Source organism: Tachypleus tridentatus, chromosome 9, assembly GCF_004210375.1.
Source record: "Tachypleus tridentatus isolate NWPU-2018 chromosome 9, ASM421037v1, whole genome shotgun sequence".
Taxonomy (NCBI): domain Eukaryota; kingdom Metazoa; phylum Arthropoda; class Merostomata; order Xiphosura; family Limulidae; genus Tachypleus; species Tachypleus tridentatus.
In genome coordinates, this window is record NC_134833.1 from 128,991,470 (window position 1) to 129,013,413 (window position 21,944).

The window sequence follows — 21,944 nt, forward strand, 5'->3', positions numbered from 1 at the left end:
GAGCATGTTTGTTTTGTGCGCTACCGCGTATTAATTCTTACCAAGTTGTTGCCGTCCAATAAAATCATAGTTTATCAGAACAGGAACAAAAGTGTTTTACTTGTTCAAGGAAAAAAAAATGTCAGGCTGGATTTTCCGAGTAATATAAGACAATCTGGCCAAAATACTCTCTTCTGTGTGGGCTTATGTTTTGGTAAAAGCTACTAATATAGCAACGTTTCGTGAAGAAAAATCCTAGTGTCAGAAAAATGACATTTATTCTCATTAGTTTAGTAATAAAAACATTTTCCAACAGGAATCACCGCCAGCATTTACGTAGGCACTAGTGGTGCCAGACAAGCATATAAATAGTACTTCTGCTGAGTATTCACTACAGATCCATGGTTCTTGGCATTGGCAGGAGTTTGTAGAAAGGTCCTGCATTAAAGACTGTCGAAAGTATCATTACTTTAAATAATAATAATAAAAAGTTTATTTTTTCTTTTTGACTACAATGACAGTGTATCTGTTTCTCTTGCTATTATCACCAGCTATAGGTACGTTTCAGTTTAAATTTGTTTCATTTGTTTTAGCATGTTAATAAATACAAAAAAATATTACTATGTGTTTATCTTTAGCATAACTTATTATTTAATAAGTACAAATACTATATATTTCTGATTTAATCATTTATTAAAATACATACAAATAGGTTGTTCTCTTCGAAACAGGAAACATTTTATATTTATGTCCAGTCGGAATATATCTATCTGAGCGTCTATTGTTTGAAACTTCATTAGTATTTTCATATTTTTACGAACTGAAAAGTTTTATAAACACTTTATGTAAATTATGTGAACTTATTATTCCTTCCAATAATTTAATCCATGCGTCATAATCATTATACAGCTTACATCATTTTCGATGAAAACAAACGACAAGACCTTATGCAATATCAAAGAACTGGTGAGGGGTACTGGAGTCAGTCAAATGACAAGTCACAGGACTTGATACCTTATCCACAAGTTGGTCGGAGACACTGGAGTTGGATAAACGATAAACGACAAGACTTAATCCCTTATCCACGAGTTGGCCGAAGCTATTGGAACAGGACAGAGGACAAACAAATGAACCCGAGCTACTGGAACTGGTTAGAGGACAAAAGACAGAACTTAATTTCTTATCCACAAATTAGCCCGAGTTACTGGAGCTGGACAAAAGATAAACGACAGGACCTAATACCTTATCCGAGAGTTGGCCGGAGCTACTGGAACTGGTTAGAGGACAAAAGACAGAATTTAATTTCTTATCCACGAATTAGCCCGAGTTACTGGAGCTGGACAAAAGATAAACGACAGGACCTAATACCTTATCCGAGAGTTGGCCGGAGCTACTGGAACTGGTTAGAGGACAAAGGACACGACCTTATCCTTTATCCGCGAGTTGACAGGATAAAGGACAAACGACAAGACATGATTCCTTACCCGCGAGTTGGCCGGAGTTACTGAAGCTGAACAGGACATAATTCCTCAATTACAAGCTGATCAGAGTTACTAAAGCTTGAAAAAGAACAAACATTAAGATGATATTTATTTTTCTTATGTTGTGTGAACTGTGAATAAACATCAGGAACAAATTAATGTTTAATTGTCTTTAAATACTGTTGTGAATGACATTTATAAAATTTGGTATTGATGCAAAATTCGTATTCTGTGTCTTATAATAGGCAATTGTCACGATATCTAACCACAAAAACAGACTGTTAAAAAAGAGCTAATTACAATAAAGAAAACTAAGAATTTCAAGCTTAAGATCAAAAGTGTAGTTTTTACAAAGTTATTTCTCAATGTAAAATAAGGCTAGTGTTTTTGGTCCTTCTATTTGACAGAGTAGATAGCCTCATCTGCGAGCGCTTTGTCCAGCCGACTTGTTCTTTAACCGATGATAAAACATGTAATGTATTCTCAAGACGGCTGGTATTGGTATTAAAACTTTAAAATTAAAATAATTTATTTTAATCAAAGTTTTAATACCAATACCAGCCGTATTGAGAATACATTTTTACTTCAAGTGGGTTTCTTGTCGTCACAAATTATTACATATTTGACAAATAGGAATCATTAAACAAATTTAAATTTAAATATTGGTTTGGTTTGAATTTTGCGCAAAGCTACACGAGGGCCATCAGCGCTAGCCGTCCCTAATTTAGCAGTGTGAGACTAGAGGGAAGGCAGTTAGTCAGTACCACCCATCTCCAACTCTTGGGCTAATACTTTTACCAACGTCACATTATAATACCGTCACGGCTGAAAGGGCGAGCATGTTTGGTGCGACGGGGATTCGAACCCGCGACCCTCAGATTACGAGTCGAACGCCTTAACCCACCTGGCCATGTCAGGCCTCAATTACATCAGTCAATAAGTATTTCGTGAGTAATTGTATGACATTTGTTATTCTTCAGCGTGTCTTTTATTGTGCATTTTAATTCCAAACTACAAACACGTGAAGTAAAAATTAAGCTAAGTGATATAATCATTGTTCAACATGATCTCGTTGAAACACTTTTCGATCTAAAATAAATCATAACTACAAACCAAAGTGTACTGGATGTCTAGTACATATTTCTTTTATTTCTCCTTACATTTACGCGCCTTAGTGTGTTCGCCAGTAACGCCAATGCTATTTCTTCAGACTGTTTTTCAATTAAAGACGAAGGAAGAACCGTTGGAATATCGTCTACATCTTCATTGACGAGAGTGGTTCCTAGTTCGTCTTCAGCATAATCTTCCACAGTTTCTATGACATATCGAAGAACCATCTTAACCGGTGAAACTTCGAATCTGGAACTTCCAGATCGTAAATATCCGGATTTTCTTAGATTAGAAGTGTGGTCTTCAAAACAAGTCGAGTGAGTAGAAGCTAAATTCTTGAGGGTTGAAGAATTTGTAAAATATCTGAAAATTTGTTGAGAAAAATGACAGATTTCGTCAATTTGATAATATATTTTGGGTTTTAAAGATATAATAATTTCGTTTTATTAGAACCTTACGTAACTATCACAGACTTATGATAAAACTCATGATAAGTATCCAGGTCACAACTGATAATTATCCCACCCTTGGAAGAACCTGGTGATTAGAGCTTGCTATTTGCAGATTCGAATCCCATCACCGAACGTATTCACCGACAAAACGCCGGCATATTATTAGTGACATTTTTAGAATAATTCCAAGATCAAGTAACGCATTATGGAGATTCCTATCTCATTCTTTTATAATCCTTTACAAAATCCTTTGGATCATAAAAAAAAAAAACAGTTTAGTGAGAACGTCATACATTGATTAATATCCTTCAGGTCATTTTGCCATTAGAATATTATTATTCAATAGGATTACTTACTATTAATTATTGACTGAAAGTAAACTGTTTACTTCTTTCTAGGCTAATTATGTGCATGGTTTATCTACAAAGAAAATCGTAATGGCCTTCAAAGGCCCGGCATGGCCAGGTGGGTTAAGGCGTTCGACTCGTAATCCGAGGGTCGCGGGTTTGAATCCCAATCGCACCAAACATGCTCGCCATTTCAGCCGTGGGGGCGTTATAAAGTTCGGTAAATCCCACTATTCGTTGGTAAAATAGTATCCCAAGAGTTGGCGGTGGGTGGTGATGACTAGCTGCCTTCCCTCTTGTCTTACACTGCTAAATTAGGGACGGCTAGCGCAGATAGCCCTCGTGTAGCTTTGTGCAAAATTTAAAACCAAAAATGGCCATTAAATCTTAAAGGTTTTATAAAAGCTTTCGTTTTATGCGTGTAGACATTCCAGATGTTCTTCCTTTCTTAACATTCAAATCATCCATAATCTCCAAAAAGGAACGATCATATAAAATTGTTTTTTTTAACCGCTTATAAAACTCGAAAGTTGTTTTTTCTACATACATACTAGTACTTTTTTATGAAACATTATGATGATAGACCAATCCACTACTTACTGAAAAAATACAAACTTCCTGAGCACGTAAAGGTTCGTAAGTTACAAGTTCTGGGCATGTAAAGATTCGTAATTAATTAACAGGGATGGTATATACTTCGGGAAAAGTATTTTATAGTAGAATGTTACTATTTTACCAGTGATTGCCTATTGGACGTTTAGGCAATATATTCTTGTCTATATGTGGACACACCGCACTGAAGTGGGCCGTCAACGTAGTTTTAAGTTAAAAAACATTTTCTCTCATTTTAAGGTGGAAATCGTGTGTATTAAATTTTGTCTTTTCTTGAGGGCACCCCCTGCTGGTACAGCGGTAAGTCTACGGAGTTACAATGCTAACATCAGGGATTCGATTCCCCTCGGTGGGCTCAGCAGATGGCCCGATGTGGCTTTGCTATAAAAACACACACACACTCACATTCTTGAGGGTATTTCTGTGGTGTTATAACGCCAAAAACCAGGTTTCGATATTCGTGGTTCGCAGAGCACAGTGCAGATATCCCATCGTGTAACTTTGTGAAAGTGATCATTATTTATAGTGAGGGTTAATTCCATTTATTATAAGTCAATGAGATCGACAAGCTAATATTTAAGTTGCAAATACAGCGGTTTTTCGATTGCTTAACAAACTGGTTCAAGGAAACGTTGATAAGGCTGTCTTCAAATATGCTCTAACAATCAACTGTTTGTTTGTTTGGAATTTCGCGCAAAGTTACTCAAGGGCTATCTGCACTAGCCATCCCTAATTTAGCAATGAAAGAGTAGAGGAAAGACAACTAGTCATCACCACCCACTGCCATCTCTTAGGCTACTCTTTTACCAACGAATAGTAGGTTTGACCGTCACATTATAACGCCCCCACGGCTGAAAGGGCGAGCATGTTTGGTGCGACGGGGATTTGAACCCGCGACCCTCATACTACGAGTGGAACGTCTTAACCCACCTAGCCACTAACAATCAATATGATTTACACAAAAAGGAGTGACTTTTGTTGCCTTCCTCTTTGTTTTGTTAATTGAAAATTCTTGGAAAGTTAATAGAGGTGGGCAATTATTAGCGTCTTTGAGAGACGACGTTCAAATCGTCTATTAAGACATCTAAATTATGTACTTGAATATATATTTAAGTATATGTATACACTTACGTTTTCTCCCCTTCTTTCGGGCAGTCACTACATGGTACATCGCAATCTCCTCGACATTGTACATCATTTATCACCAGTTTTGAAAATAATAAAACTACGAAATATATTCGTGGTAGTCTTCCACACATGTTTGTTTCTCAAACGTCAGCCTTCCTGCTTATAATGTGTAGTTGAGAGTAAAATGGCCGTTTTATATCTTCCACAAATGACCTGATAACAAGAGTTAAGTACATGAATAAAGAAGGAACTACAAGGAGAACTTACGACACAGAAGATTGAATGGCATCATTAATCTGCCGGCTAAGCCTAACACGACGTGGTAATTATCCTATGTTTACACACACACCGAAACGAAGCGTTAATAAGACCTGATCTTGAATGTAAGATTTACAGAGAATGATAGCTTAACTTTGTCTTTTATGGGTATTTCCCCGATTGCGATTATAATTTACTTGTTTTTGTTAGCAGCCTGTTCTCTTAAACATGAAAGATTCCTTGTTGTGTGTGTATATATATATATATATATATATATATATATATATATTGTGTATATTGTAGATATACATATATACACACACACACACACGACTGGACTATTGTTGAAATAGTAAACGCCAAAGTTACAGGTCTTCACTTTTAGCGTGACCACTTATAAACAGTAAACAGTGATGATCATAACCTATGCTTCAAACATTTGTATATGAGTGTTTAAATAGTCCAAATAAATGTAGATTGTAGTCTAGTACGAAATAAGCATGATTCAAGGAATATAAACCACGGTATAAAACTGCAGGTTTTGTCTAGATGCATCTATTTACGAATTAGATATTTCTCTGACTGCTTCTTAGATTTAACAGTTTAAGCTGCGTTTACGTTTTATCTATTTACATGTCACATACCAATGTCAGTATCTTAAAGTTTCAGCATTAATAAACACAGTCATAAAAATAACTTTCATTCAACAAGACTGCTCGGGCAAAAGTAAAAATATTATTGTCCAAGCTCGCAGACAAACTACTAATCTGTATTCCAGCTAAAACATGTATCACGAACCTCGTCAAGATCCGTCGAACCGTGTTCATATATATTAGTATTCAAATTCGATAGTGAATCTGTGAAAGTCAGTTCACGTTTGATCTATTCCTCCCCCATGTTAATACTCTTGTACACAGTTATGTTCTTAAAGTGACAGAACAGTTACCTTTAGCCTCCTAGAAGGCGTTGTGCAACTCGCCACAAAACAAAATACAGTTTGTACTTACATCATGTAACTGCATACACTCAGTAATATATCAGTATTTAGACTGGTTTGGTTTGTTTTGAATTTGCGCAAAGCCACACGAGGGCTATCTGTGATAGCCGTCCCTAATTTAGCAGTGTAAGACTAGAGGGAAGGCAGCTAGTCATCACCACACCCCGCCAACTCTTGGGCTACTCTTTTACCAACGAATAGTGGGATTGACTGTCACATTATAACGTTACGACGTATTTAGATTGTGCAATATGTTTTCATATTGACAATAATTTCAACCTCACAAACTTGGATTCTATTTCTAGTAAATCACGTTTCAACTGTTGAATTTCTAATGGACTTTGTTTAGCTCGTTTGAGCACAATACTAATGAACGGTTCCATAATAATTAGTTAGTACATATATTACGAACACATGCTAAGACAAACGACCAATCGGCGTTTCGGCACGTGCAATATGAGCGGGTGTCAACACGAATAACGAATCCACGTGTCAGCAGTTGGCAAAGTATCATTAACGTGTGTGCACCTGCTTTTTTAAACAAGATGTGTTGATGATCAGATGTGAACATTTGGACAAGAATCGTTTGTTTTTTTTCGTCTCAAATCAAGACACCCCTAGTGTTATTTCTTTTTATCTCTTTGGTGATAAAATATTTCATCATCCAACCCTTCTTCAGATAAATGCCAGTCTCTCCCATTTAAAACCATTTCTGTGACTATTGTTGGCACAAATAATTTAGTCTGGCGAGAGAGATTACGTCCTCTCTAGCCTAGATGTAGTTGTTTTGTAGTATTTATTTAATACTTAGTTTCCTATACTCCTATTACAGTAGAAAGTCAGTTGTCTTTACAGTGTTTAATGTTGTTTATAATTACTTATACTCACGAATAAAAGTGTGCACCAGGTTCGTACTATACAAAAGAAATTTCCTCAGCACTGTTGATCATACATTTGTGTAATCTACTGAATGCAAGCTTCAAATTACGAATTTTCATTAGAGTTTAAAGCTTAGCAACTCCGTTTGATACGTAAACGCAATCAAACTTCATTTTTATGTTGAAATCTTCAATAACACTAAGATTCATTAGGAAGTACCGATGGAACTTCCAGCTTTACTCTAAAGATTCATTGGAGAACGAAAAATTCCCTTGAACTCGTATTCGGTTGTTTGATCTTACAGTTCTCATGGGGAAAAGTTTATGGGTTACCGAATAAACTGAAGTGATTTGGTAATAGGAAATCACGATGTTTTTCTTGTCTCCTTGTGTGCACCAAGAACAAATTTCAGGTCTGCTGGATCCAGACCAGACAGTTCCCTGACAACATTTACTTTATTAAAATTCCATAACTTATCTGCCACCTCTGCGAATTATATCCATTTTTTATACGTTACTGGTACTTTTTATTCAGTTTTCCACAGCGCGATAAAACTCCAGTTTATCTTGTAATCACTTCGTTACACATTGAACTTCACGATAATCAAACGTCGTTGCTTCCAGCATTACTTTAAAAAAAAGATCGGTCTCATTAATTAATCTTATCACAAAAAGAATACTGGAAAAGTGTAGTCGTGTTATAAAGAAACAAAATGAAACTAATTATTAGGTAAAGTGATATAACATTACATACAAGGACGAGCAGATAAAATAAAAACAAAACCAGGAGCTTCATCGTAAAAAGCAAAGTTTATTCATTCATTTTTTTTGGTTTCCTTTACCGATTACATACCACTAATACAAGCAATAGAAAAAGCACCTTTCGATCAGCGAAAGCCATTTCACAGTTTCAAACTGGATACTTCAGTAAAACACGAAACAAACAACTTCAATCACATTAAAACAAACAAACGAAGATGTACAATAAACATGAAACAGATGCGAGTTATTTCAACTGAATGCCAACTGATTGCTTCTCTGCTTTTATGGGAAAAAAATTTTATTGTTGTTATTTTATTTAAGCCACGCATGGGTGACTAAATAAATCTTTGTTTATGTTTCTAAATTATACACAAAACAAAACTTAAGTAAAAGTGAATATATTTAATTCACCACTTGGCGAATATTTTATGTCGCATCTAAAGTAACTTGTACAAGAGAAAAAACAAATTCACTTTATTTTCTTACATTTTAAAATTCTTACAAAAACGATTATCGAACAGAAGTTTCATAAGAATGTTTTAAATGTTACAAGAAACATCACTAAATATTTATTTTTTCTTTAAGAATTAAAGATTGAGTTTTGTTCGGACTTAACCCGTGACACTACAAACCAGGTAATGTTTAGTTAGCTAAGTATATTGGTACACACAGTTCACAAGTTCTGCCAAATTACGCTCCTAGTAACAATACGAAGTGAAAACAAGAACTGTAATATTCAAGACAACGTAGGTTAGATGAAGTTTGATTAGTTGATTCGCCGCCTCGGATCAACCTTTTTTTTTCTTCTGAAGACAAGAAAGCTATTTAGTTTCGCAGGATGGTGTGCCATCCTCAAACTTAACTATGCCATTTAGGTTTCAAAGTTGTTTAAAATAAACTTAATAGTGTACACAAAGCACAAAAACAATCAATTTCCATATATAAGCCATAATGATTTCGCATACGTTAAGAAAAATTCTTTTCACTAAGATTTGGATGTATACGCCTATGATATTTACTGTTTCTATTATTAGATTTATCACATCAAATGCCTTTTCGTTCTCACAAAATCTTCATAACTGATTATCCATCTTTTGTTACTGGAATCAAAGCAAGCAAGTAAGCAAGCTTAAATGGAACAAAAAAACACTTTTGTTCAGAAATATAAATAACGCAGATTCTTATATCAAGTTTGTTTTTAACAAGGATGAAAAACATGAGCTATAAGCTTGTTTATCTTTAACGTTAAACTGCTATAAAACACGCCAGAGAAAATACCACACTAATTCAGTGTCATAGAGTACAATTTTTAAACTAACACTACGTAAATTAAACACTACAAAAATATGCTAATTAAAATCACACCCGTTCAAATAGTAACTGTCCGCCACACAGTAGAACAATTTAATATTGAAATTCTCGATGTACAGAAATGCAGAGTATTGCAAATCAGTTTAAGATAAAATTCATTGATACACAAAAATGAGGTAAAACTAAAAGGGGCTTCAATGAGATGAAGTTGATACTTCCAATAATTTGTCACATAAATGAAAATCTCAATAATTTTGGTTCGTAACATTAAGATGATCACATTCAATAGATACGACAAATGAATGTTTCTTATACGTATTTAGGCTGTAAACGTTTGGGAGTAGATTGGAGAGAGGTGGGGCGTTATATTATTTTTTGGAAAACAGGTAAAGAAAATAGAATAGCGAGCAAAAAAAAAAAGTTTATATTCTGTATTAGTTTCCCTTCCAATGACAAAGTTTAAAAGTTAACAACACTGCTATTTGTTATTTTAAATTTCGCGCAAAGCTACTCAGGGCTATCTGCACAACCCGTCCCTAATTTAGTAGTGTAAGACTAGAGGGAAGGCAGCTAGTCATCATCACCTACCGCCAACTCTTGGGTTACCCTTTTACCAACGAATAGTGGGATTGACCGAACTTTATAACGCCCCCACGGCCCTCGGATTACTAGTCGAATACCTTAACCCACCTGGCCATGCCGGGCAACAACATGGAGCTGTGTGTGTGTGTTTTCTTATAGCAAAGCCACATGGGCGATCTGCTGAGCCAACCGAGGGGAATCGAACTCCTACTTTTAGCGTTATAACTCCGGAGACATACCACTGTACTAGCGGGAGGCAACAACATGGTGCTAAAAACTAATTTGTCTTAACCCCCTACCTTCATATGGGAGCTGTTCGGTTTTAAGTTTTGAAAAATGCTTCTCCAAATATTTGTTGTTATTTTAAATTTAGCACGACATACAAGTTGACTTTTGTTAATCTGGGGTGCATAGAAAACTGCAGTTTTTGCAGCTATTTTACTCGTAAAGTCTATAAAACAAAAATTATTTATAAGAACGTGCACTGTGTTTACGTCTTTTAATTTTTTTTGTTCTCGTACATAAAAATACATTTTACACGCTTTTGTTTTACACGAAACAAATATAAAACACCTTCCTTCCTTGTAAAGCCGTAGTTAAAGAAATATGTTATCTCGAACAAGATAGTGAAAGTCAAGACTACTATAAAATAACAATGGTATTTGTGGCTACATAATATTAATTGAAAGAAGATTTTAAACAATTATTTTGATCGTAATACTGATTTATTTTGTTTTTGCTTTTGCCTTTGAGGAGTTCAAACAAATTCGTCACAGATATACAAATATTACAAGATACAGTAAATGAAAGAAGCTATTATTGGTGCATTGAAAAAAAAGCGTACGTGTGTTACGTTTCGGAGGGGTTTAAGAATAACACAAATACAACTGAAAGAGTTACGGGGTATTGAAACTCTTACTTCTCTGAGACTTCCTGTGATCAAAAGAAAAAGTTCAAAAACGTTGCTTGTCTATGTACTCAAGACTGGTATGGGTATTAACGTTTTAATTGAAATAAAATAAGGAACAACAGTTCGACCTTTTTCGGTCATCTTCATTAAAATTTTAATAATCATACCAGCCGTTTTGAAAATTCATTTTTACTTCAAGTGGGTTTCTTGTCATCACAAGTTGTTTGTAAATGTTTCGCTGAAAGCAGTAAGAATTTTTGTTCAACCATAAAACTTCAGAAATGTTAACCTTTATGATGACAGTTTACCGTCGATACAACTTAACTGAAATGATTAGCACTTAAACCCAAGTATTATAGTTATATAAAATTATAATGTAGCATTTTACAAGTGTACTAATACATGTTAAAAGTTAATTTACATTTATTAATTTATTTGCTAATAATTCATAAATCAAAACACAATGGAAGACTATTAGAGTATGTATTCTTAATATTATTTGCCAAAGATTGCTTTTAATTTATTAACAGTATACATAAACTTACGTTTTTAAGTTGCAAATGTATTTTAGTGCAGATGAAGAAAAAAGCAAATGTCGCCTTCAGAGAGAGTTAATTAATTTCCAATCTCGGTTTACGAGTAGAAAGTAAAATAAATATTGAATGAACTTTACGCCTAGGTATCGAGCATTGATAGTTGTGTAAAAGTATAAGGTTGTGACATAGCTATATTCTTCAGAATTTAAAACAATTTTTTGTTTTAATTAGTTGCGGGTAAAAGTAACAAGGAAATGACCTGCCATCTAGTGAGAAGATTTATAGTTCTAAAGTGCCTTTTAAAATAGCAATAAATGAGAAATACCTTTATATGCGCTGAAGATAAGAATGAAAAAAAAAATTATAACTTAAAATATACTCACTACAAAAATAATAAAATGCAAGTGAAAAGTTTTGGGTGGTATTTAATTACAAATAATAAAAACACTAAATTATAACAATATGCGAACGATTGCTAGCGGCCTAAACATGACTGATTAGCAACTGGTTTTACGTTAGGATAAGTCCACTGATAAACAGCGTCCTCATTTCTGCTTGGATACACCTGCAAAGAGAAAAAGTTCTATTAATCTGTTTGCGAATATATTGTTGCAAAATAATTAAAACATTATTCAATAAAACCCTACAGGTTAATAATGCGTTTAAGAAAAACTCATTAAGATGGTTACAGCTGATAAAGTAATTAGAATTCCTATACAGAAGCGGGTTGTTTAGAAGTAAGAAAGATTTAAAACCCCAGTTTCTTCCTTTCTTTTCATCTGTACATTCGTTGTAATTTTCAAATATTTGATATATCTTAATTAAATGCTGTTAATAAAGCATTAGTACCTAATATTGAAACGATATTATAATCGAATATTTTTCAACATCAAATGTATATTAAGAAAGCACAAGACGTTGCAATCGTTATCTGAATAATGATTAAAGTTTCAGAAAAATTCCATTACCTTTAAATATCACCAGATAAATTCATCGTGTATTATAAATTCGGGATATTCAAACTTTTACAGGTTGAACTAAATCTAAGTGGTATAATTAAGCCATTATGGAAATACTTCAGGAATAGACAAGCCAACAGTTGGGCGAAAGAAAACCCAAAATGTTAGTTTACATTAAGCCTACTTCATATTATATTTCTTTAAAGTTAACGAATAAAATTAACTAAATCTTAAAACAATAAAGGCCTACTTCCGTATAACAGCAACCTTTAGTTTATGTCGCCTTCGAACGTTAAACATATCACTGCTGCTGCAAACAATATTGATTTATATAATAGATACAAGCCACCACAACTAAAACTTTTGTACAATGATGCAGGTTATATAATTACACATTTTACAAAAGTTTATTTTAGTTATGTTGGCTTGTATCTATTATATAAATCAATATTGTTTGTAGCAGCAGTGGTATGTTTTACTTTAACCAAAGGTGGCTGTTATTCGGAAGTAGGCTTTTACTGTTTTTAAGATTCAGTTAATTTTATTCGTTAACTTTAAACAAACAGAATATGAAGTAGGCGTAATATAAACTTACGTTTTAGGTTTTTTTTTGTCCAATTGTTGGCTCATGTATTCTTACCGCAAAAATAACATTACAATATATCCATGTAATTATTCAAAGTCTTACTTGTGTCGCTGCTATTTCCCTCCTTGGTTTGTTGTTTTTTTACAAATTTATAATTGCTCCCATTCGTTTAAGGGCCAGAAAAGCATTAACAGCTTTCTATTGGAAGAAAGAAGGTAGAAAAGTAAGATCAATGATAAATTAAAAATTGACAATTTTACAAGTACAAATGTTGTGAACTTATGTAATGATATACAACTGAATTAAGTATCAGGATGTTAAGGAAATTGTCAAGTACGTCTTCTTCTTTAATTTATTAATTCAAAATAAGCTATTTTAGGCTCAATATACTTCTGCCAAGGAGATGCAAGTTTATAAATGCCATCTTTAAAGGACTAGACGTTCTTTGATGAAGTATTCGAAAGCCTCCAACTGACTTTTGGTTTGCAATCGTTTCATTTTTTAAAAAAAGTCCAAATGTTTTATAAGAGTGATAATTTATAGGAGAGTTCTCAAAGGATGGTGAATGAGGTAAAGTTTTATAATGAAGTTAGTTTATTTTTTTGATAGTAACGCGTGGGACATGAGGTTAGGCATTGTCATGAAGCATTATGTGTCTACTACGACTCACTACTGTTGAATGTTTTCGTGACAACTTTGGATGCATAATTAAGTTTACAATATTTCTCGGCTGTGACTTTTTATCCTGGGTTTAATAATGAATTACACCTATTGACGGACCACCAAATACTGACCATAAGCTTCTTAGAGTGAAGAACTGGTTTGGCATACGTTTTGATGCTTCTTTACAGTTGGGCCACCGTCCAAATTGTCGTAGATTGTCATAAATAATACAGGTGACAATTCTTTGGAAAAACTAGTCGTTTTTATTGTGAGTAAGGAATAATGAACAAATTTCAATTCGTCTTGTTTGATAGTTCTCAGTCAATTCGTGTGGTACCCCCCATTTAATGGAGTTTTTCACCTTACCTGTTACTTCAAGATGTCGGAATACTATTGAATAATGAACATGAAGTTTGTGAGCAAGTTTCTTCATTGTTTAGCGGGTACCTGATTAAACTAAGGCCTTTAATCCTTCCTCATTAATGGTTGTATGAGGGCGTCCCCGAGACTCATTTTCAAGGCTTGTGTCACCAAAGTAAAATATCCTAAACCAATACTGTGCTGTACGCTCCTTAGCTGTCCCATCACCAAATGCATGACTAATATTAAGACCTGCTGTATCTGCATTATGACCAAGCTTGAACTCTTACAGGAAAATTACACGAATATCAAGCTTACCCATGGTGAAAAAACAAACAATATAAATATTTAATTTCTGAAATAAGAAAAATAAAGTGAGTTTGGAATGAAAAATCGAGTTTTAAATTTGCACATGAAAATCCGAAATTCATATGCAACAGCCTGATAAAATAGGAATTAACACGTCTCTAAATCAAAAATAGTTCTACGTGATTTCATGAGGCAACATCGGGTTTAACACTATAAATGAATACAAACATACCCCGCTTTAAACGATTAATTCGTCCCAATTTTTACTCAAGTAAGACGAATTCGCGTTAAGCGATTAATAGAATCAATGGGAATAATTACAATGAATCCTCGTCCTTTCAGATCGTCCATCAAGTCTTGCAAAATGTGTTTTAGAAACAACTTAGCTGCATATAATGCCAAAACTGTAATAATCTTCAATCCAAAGATGAAGTAGCCGAATCATTGCAATCATTAACGGGCTTCTGTTTCGATTAAGTCGCATGCTTAGAGAAGCTGATGCAACTTTATTTTATTCTTTATATTCGTGCTTCTTACTTAAAATTGTGAGTACCGTTGACTCATTGTAGCCCAGATCGTGTCAGATTTTCAACATTGCTGGCACAGTCTTCATGTTGTTTAATAGCTTCAAGTTTTTCTTCTAAAGTAATTGCTTCTCTTCCTTTTAATATTACTGTCAGATTGTTGGCTATATTTTATTTTATCCATATTTAATAGGGGGTGTAATTTTACAAATTAGAAATAAAATAAGAACAGGCAATATTATACAGTATGTCAGAGACACTGCTATCACGTCCGAGTCCCAAGGTGACTGAGCACGCACTGGGTGACTCTCAATTGCGCATATTTTATTTAGGACCGTTCACGCAATCTACTTGTAACTCGAGTTTTTCAGAAATTTCCAAAAGGATTTCGCGATAACTGAATAATTACAGGCGAAAAACAAGAAATGGTCGCCCTTTTCCAAAACGCGATAAGTGAATTTCGCGTTGATTGAAGTAGCGTATAGTGGGGTTTGCCTTGTTTAAAAATCTAGCTACAGTAAATTGTGGCGTAGGGGGAAGGAAACTATCAAAAGTAACGCTTCCTACCACCAAAGAAAATATTTAAGAGGAATTTCTCTACCTTGCTCTAAAAAAAAACTCAAACTCGAAATTGGTTTTTGGTGTTGAAGTTTTACAGAAAAAGTATTTTAGGTTTGAGTATTGAGTGTTGTACTCGTCATAAAAACGAGTTTAAACATGTTAATAGCATCTAAAGCCTCATACATACTTTGCAGAAATGATGCATGTCATTTTACACTCGTTTCACGAGATTAATGCTATTAACAAAGATTAACAAAGTCTAGGGCATTACTGGAGACCCTTTCCTACTGGAATTTTCAGCGAGCACCTTATATTTAGAGTACCTTATTGGCATTTATTTAATGCAAACGCTTTCAAACCTTGTTTGAAGGACATTTCCTCAGCGTGAATTGATTAGTTTGATGTTTCTGAAATTAATACATAGCGAAAAAACGTGATCCACAAATTGTTTAATATTTCGAATCTACTTATCAGGAATGTAGTTATTACAAAGTTAATTAAAAATTAATATTGTCTTAGTTTAACAGATGTATTAAGAACGTCAGGGAGATGTTATAAGTACTTTATTAATTAACAGTAACTGTATACCACCACTACCGATTTATTTTAACACAGTTATGGAAATATGGGGCAAGCCAATTGTCTTAAGACTATCATTCTTCCCATTCACTGTGTTAAATCTGTAACAAAGCAGTTACACCTAATGTAAGTGTAGATTTTATACATGTAAGACATGTCCCAGTGTTATTAAAATAACACGGCATTATGGGCATAGATTGAATATGTATGATTAATTATATTGTAGAATATCAACCATATGGTCACACCCATCACTCTGCCTGGAAATGCTTGTGTGATTACTACGAAGTTGACAGCAACTCAAGCAACAATAATTAATTTTAACTTGTGATCAAAGCAAGCTGTCTACGTAAAGAATTATACATAAACCTTTTAATGAGTACAAGTAATTAGATAGTGTTTTTATTTTAAGGTTTGAATGTCCTCGTTCCATCCTCGCTGTTAGCAATATTTTCATCCTTAATTCTGTCCCATACTATTTCAACGTCTTGGAAATAAGCGGCAGGATAAATGGAAAATGTTTTTTAAATGTTGCAAAATGGTAGCTCGCTTGAAATTAAAGTTTATTACTTTTTTCATTTTTGTACAAAACAGGATGACCAAAACGTTAAAGATAATGAACTCAAACAAAGCCAGACTTCTACGAAAATGTAGGTATTTAACAATTTCATATATTTTTGGACAATTTTTTTAAGTTTAATTTTTCTAACCAACTTTTCACTCTGACTACCGAGCTGTTAGTAAAAAACACATGCAGACGATATTTTTTAAGATAAAAAAACGTATTTGTGCCCACTATTACGATACAATAACGGTTTAGGGTTAACCAACTATTACACATTACTTTTTACAGTTAATATAAACGAGCCTTTTTACTTTCTTTTTATAAAATGCCACAACTTTCGAATACGACTCGATGTTGCTACATATCCTTAACATGAGTAGTTATTAGAAATATGGTAATCTAACATTGTACTGCTTACGATACTTTAAAACAGCAGAAAAATAAAAAAACGAGTTATTTGCTTTTGAAAACAAACAGCTCGTTACTTTTTTCAGGATATAACAAAAGAACTCAGTTACTTAGATTTTTAATGTAAAGTTATAAAACTAAAACCTCAAAAACATACCACTATCGACTAATTCTGGTTCATATTCTTTCTGCTAAACTGTGATTACTGCGTTTGGAATGTAAATTATATTTCGCCTACAACAAGAATTTGCTTTACATTTATGTTAGGCAATAAAATAGCCACGAAAACTTAAGTTAAGGTTAGTCATCTAGTAAAGAAATATAGGCTTACTATATCACACACACGTAGATTAATCGTCATGTGTACTTGTACTCACCTGCCACCTACGGCGGATTACGAACCTCTTAAGCCTGGTTTTGTCCAGCTGGGTATCCTTTCTCATCTTGTCTTTCTATAAAGATCATATTTAAAGAAAACCGATGTACGTATGTATATTTTACAAATAATATAATTAATACAAAGAAATTTAAAACCAGTTATTTACATAAGAGATATGAAAAAGTATAAAATTACGAAGATAAAACATAGAAAAGTGATAAAAAACAATCGTTGAAGTAACTTTCCATTTTGAATAACAGGTGTTGACGTTCTTCGATAGACTAACTTGTATTATGAGACAAAAAGAAATTAAGAGACTACATAGAGAAGAAGGTTCACTATAAGATTTCTACACTAAAACTGTTAAGTATAGCAAATGTTAAAGATGCGGTCTAGATGTAAGGCAAACATTGATTTAGTTTTACACAAAGATCAACAGAAGAACATGTAAAGACATAAGCTACGAGAGAGGTTTTTTAAAAACATTTCTATACCGATGTGAACAAGAACCGTTTTCCACGAGGCAGCGTTTATTATCACTGCACTTAAGTGATTTCCAAGTATATTTTAATGAGACATCTTGGATTTCTCGCCATAAACACACACAACAAAAATCAACCGGCCCGGTATGGCCATGTGGGTTAAGGCATTCGACTCGTAACCTGAGGGTCGTTGGTTCGAATCCCCGTCGCACTAAACATACTCGCCCTTTCAGCCCTGGGGGTGTTTATAATGTTGGCCAATCCCACTATTCATTGGTAAAAGAATAGCCCAAGAGTTGGCGGTGGGTGGTGATGACTAGCTGCCTTCCCTCTAGTCTTACACTGCTAAATTAGGGATGGCTAGCGCAAATAGCCCTCGTGTAGCTTTGCGCAAAATTAAAAAAAAAAAAAAAAAAATCAACCCACACTTAGGTTGATCCCACAAATCACGTTAACTTAACCGTATGAAAATATTTTAGCATCTGCCATCACAAATTGTGAAACTAGAAATACGGCTACGATCGAGAACCACACCCTATTCACAAAAGCTTACGTCAAAGTTATTCCGAATAACATTCGCCGTTTGATATATTATTGTAGGGGAGGCCTTGTACCTAAACAACTGTTCAAATTTATGGATTTGACCAAGGGCCCTGGTTAAAATATAAAAACGTTAAGTTTACTCCTTAGTATGTTCCTCTAGAAAAGATCAGTTAAGTGCTCAGGATTATTTGTGTAAGTACTGAATCATCTCGAAATCACCGAAGAAAAGCTGTATGCTGATGACGTCAAAGCCTTCAATACAGCTTCAGCTTTAACATGTTCCAGAGAATAGAATGGTTTTCGTTTCAAGCAACGTGTGTCCTAACTTTAGTTGCGTAGAAGAATCTGACGAAGAGCTACTGTAAAGCAGTTCATAGATTATTTAGCGGATTGCAGCCTACAGGCGACAAGCTACCATGTGGATATCGGCCTTTAACAGATTTTGACTACAGAATAGGTATTCCCTGATTAAAGTTAATACTTAAATATTAGACAGAGCAGACCTGAAAGAAGCAGTCTACAAAGCGACAGAAGACAGACCTTGAAAGCACTCTCTTTCGTTGAAAGTACAGTAGGAGATTCTAAACCTACCCTCAACCATGGATGATCCAAACAATCTTTTGCTGACATTCTTTGGCTAGAAACAGAAAAAATTAAAGTAAGATTTACCTTTATTACAAATAACAATGCTAACAACTTAAGACTAAATAGTAAAGAGACGACTTTAATTTATTACACTACTTTTAATTACTTTAAGGGTTGGATTTTAAAGTAGTCGCTGTTGGGTGCAATTGTACGGGCGCATATTTTTTGAAAAGTAATTTTTTATTGTTATTTCAATTAAAGTACGTTTCTTCGCTCCTCTTTACGAAATACGAAAATGTTTACATTCGGATTTATTATAATAAATAACATGACTAGATGAAAGCCTAACTAGGCTTAGAGATTCGCATTGGCAAACAGGCATAAGAAATTGTTTCAACGCCAAAGGAAACGTGCATAGTTAAATAGCAACAACAACGAAATTCTAGGTTATTTAGTGGAATCAAAATAATTAGCTAATCTATTACACGTACTGTAAAATGTACATTTCATAGTCATACACGAAAACTGATTTAGGTTTCTTGGTGTTAAATAACACTAATCATCTTGTACATGAATAGATAACTACAAAGGAAAATTAAATTATTTTGAAAGTTAAAATAATTGTTAGCTTAAAAAGTTTACACTAAGTAAATTCATCTACGTTATTTTATTTTTACACAATAACAAGGTAAATACTTAGTTATTCGTTCAGTCTGATTGTGTGCGCGCGCACTCGCGTTTTGTTATAACAAAGCCAGATCCCGCTATCTGCTGTGTCCATTGTAGGTGTTTCTCAATTTTAGAGTTGTAAACCCAAAGGCTTAACGCTGTCTCATTGGGGACAATTTAAATCAGAAATGTGCCACAGCTCTACAAATTCAGAGCAAGTTTAAATAAAAAAATAAAAAACATTTTCTCTTATAAATTAAGAATTATCAGCTCATTATTTATGTTCTAATATTATATAAATAGTTTTTTAAAGATAAAGTTTACATACATTTTAAGAGTGAAACTTTATCTTTGCAATAGCTCTTCTGTGGTCCAGATATACAAATTACGTGCATGGTGAATCGGATATACATGGATATCTAGATAGTTGAGTGTTATCTTTCAATACATGGCTTTGGTCTTGAATTTTAATTTATTATGGTGAAAGACTAAACCACTGAGCAAGATTTGAAACAGTAAATATGTTCCCGCTTCTCATAGAAAATCTGTTCTTCTTTCATAGATATTCACTCAACTCTTTGTATAAAAATGAGAACATTCTATTATCTGAATTTTCATTCTCCCAATCAAGCCCTTCATGAAGGTGAAATATAATCAACCCTGATCCAGTCTCAATATATACGTACAGAATGTATAATACACAAATATTACTGTCTTTTGTCCTCAATTTCACTTTTGTTTTTTAAACAAATTATTATAGGATATTTCCTGACATTACCAAAGTTTATGGAGTATCCAATGCTTCTGTTTAATTGTAAACATTGTTTAGACAAGTAATCTTTGCCACGTTTTGATATAGTTAGTGACAGCCTTTTATGGTTTATTGAACCAAATTAACTTCTATTGAACTAAAATGTGCAGTTTTTTTAGAGAGCAGAGATCTACCATAACTAACTGATGAAAACATCCATCAGGAATAAATTTGTTAAACAGGGCGATTAGGTGTTTTTTGGTTGCTTTTTTTTACTTGAAAAAATCATATGATGTCTGTTGGATTTATAGTATCTTAAGATGCCTTTGTTAATACTTCTGTGGCTACATGTATTTACCCATTGCTGACAGTATCTTTTAGTCAATAGGTCTTTTAAGGTCCATGTTAGTTTGGTGAATTCACAATCCCTTCACAGAAGACCTGGGCATTCCTCAAGACTATATGGAATGCAATACTCTTTTGATCAATGTTACTTATTATGAAAAAACCTCTTTCTGTGTCAACCCTACATATATGTTTATTGCTTCCCAATATTTTAATGAGCATTGAATATTGGGATTACCAAGAGGTGGCTTCAGACCTCCCCTTAATTGAGTATGTGAGTGAAACCCTTTTGTAGAAGACCAGTTGTGTAATATCTGAAAGTATTTATCTGCATTTTGCCACCAGTAAGGTTTCTGTCCTATCACACAGTTTCACTGAAATACTTCTCATAATTCTATTGTGGCAGAAGCCTCTTTGGACCCCATTGTTAAATAGTAATGATTTCATTCTTCACAAAGCAGTCAAATATTAAATGAACAAAATGCTTTAAGTTCTCTCTGTAGTTTTCAACATCCCAAAGGGCACACAGGATTTGTGTTCCAAAAATTTATAGCCATGAAACAAAATTTAACAATAAAGTATCCAATACTTGCTTTAGCCACACTTCTTGCTTTGAGAATGTTTGATCCTACACATAACTTGAGTCAGTCTGCACATAGGTTTTCTGAATTTGTCCAACCAAAAGCTTATATATCAGATTCCTTTGAAGTCTGCTCTATATTTAACATAACCAGTATGATGTATAGTTATGATCCTTTAACAACATGAAAATGTTGCATTACATTTTTTATGTTCCAGGAGTGTTTCTTTTTGCAAATAAACGATCTGTTATTTTACCTTTCATTAAGTATTCAGGCAATATTTAGTAACCTAGGTTTATCTTTAGAGATGCTTGCATCTGATGGACAAGTTATTCCACAATGGTTGATTATTTATTCTTATGTGCAAATTGTTCTTTATTTACTATCCAGTTTCATACATCTTATTGGAACACTTCTGATGAACATTATTTGAGCTATTTTACTTTATTATTTTATAGATGGCTTCAAAATCATATGAGTCAGCTGCTTCAGCTGTGATTTGTGAAAAATGAACAAATATTCTAACCTAGCATGTACATCAGATACAGAAGGAATCTTCAAACAATTAACCTCTATCATAAAAATAAATCAGGTTTTGCTAGATTCTGGTCATGTTTGTAGTGGAGAAAATGATTTTCTAGACAACGTAGCTAAAACAGCCTATTCTGCTGCAATAGTTTGTTTTTTATCGTGCATCATACATGTGTAATTTTACACATTATCACAAGGAATGACCTCTTGGTAGAAGTTTT

General features: G+C 33.7%; 3 protein-coding genes across 8 annotated transcripts in view; 1 reads left to right on the forward strand and 2 right to left on the reverse strand.

The window, feature by feature from the left end:
• Positions 1-375: 375 nt before the first annotated feature.
• On the forward strand, positions 376-1,639 carry LOC143226351 (uncharacterized). Its single transcript, XM_076457205.1, has 2 exons — positions 376-536; positions 889-1,639. Exons 1-2 carry the CDS (start codon positions 494-496, stop codon positions 1,485-1,487), a joined length of 642 nt encoding a protein of 213 aa, XP_076313320.1. The 5' UTR covers positions 376-493; the 3' UTR covers positions 1,488-1,639.
• Positions 1,640-1,775: 136 nt separating this feature from the next.
• On the reverse strand, positions 1,776-5,525 carry LOC143226352 (uncharacterized). The gene is made up of 2 exons (XM_076457206.1): positions 5,113-5,525; positions 1,776-2,933 (listed from the first exon to the last, which is right to left on the reverse strand). The coding sequence occupies exons 1-2, from the start codon at positions 5,238-5,240 to the stop codon at positions 2,591-2,593; spliced, it is 471 nt and encodes a 156-aa protein (XP_076313321.1). The 5' UTR covers positions 5,241-5,525; the 3' UTR covers positions 1,776-2,590.
• Positions 5,526-8,033: 2,508 nt separating this feature from the next.
• The window catches only part of LOC143226353 (myosin light chain kinase, smooth muscle-like), a 68,784-nt gene continuing 54,873 nt past the window's right edge, over positions 8,034-21,944 (reverse strand). For 3 of the 6 annotated variants that reach the window (XM_076457211.1, XM_076457212.1, XM_076457213.1), the window contains 4 exons: positions 18,853-18,898; positions 17,235-17,309; positions 12,991-13,086; positions 8,034-11,908 (listed from right to left, as the gene is read on the reverse strand). In XM_076457211.1, the coding sequence (XP_076313326.1) occupies positions 13,030-13,086; positions 17,235-17,309; positions 18,853-18,898 (178 nt within the window). In that variant the 3' untranslated portion in view covers positions 8,034-11,908; positions 12,991-13,029. Of the gene's footprint in view, positions 11,909-12,990; positions 13,087-17,234; positions 17,310-18,801; positions 18,899-21,944 lie in introns of all 6 variants that reach the window. The other 3 variants (XM_076457207.1, XM_076457209.1, XM_076457210.1) reach the window with 1 other exon arrangement.

What these genes read in the sequence shown, in the direction of transcription:
- LOC143226351 (XM_076457205.1), top strand. Translation starts at nt 494, where the DNA reads ATGACAGTGTATCTGTTTCTCTTGCTATTATCACCAGCTATAG. An exon ending in GCTATTATCACCAGCTATAG is followed by an intron (nt 537 to 888) that starts GTACGTTTCAGT and finishes ATCATTATACAG; the next exon opens with CTTACATCATTTTCGATGAA.
- LOC143226352 (XM_076457206.1), bottom strand. Translation starts at nt 5,240, where the DNA reads ATGTGTGGAAGACTACCACGAATATATTTCGTAGTTTTATTATTTTCA. An exon ending in CCGAAAGAAGGGGAGAAAAC is followed by an intron (nt 2,934 to 5,112) that starts GTAAGTGTATAC and finishes ACAAATTTTCAG; the next exon opens with ATATTTTACAAATTCTTCAA.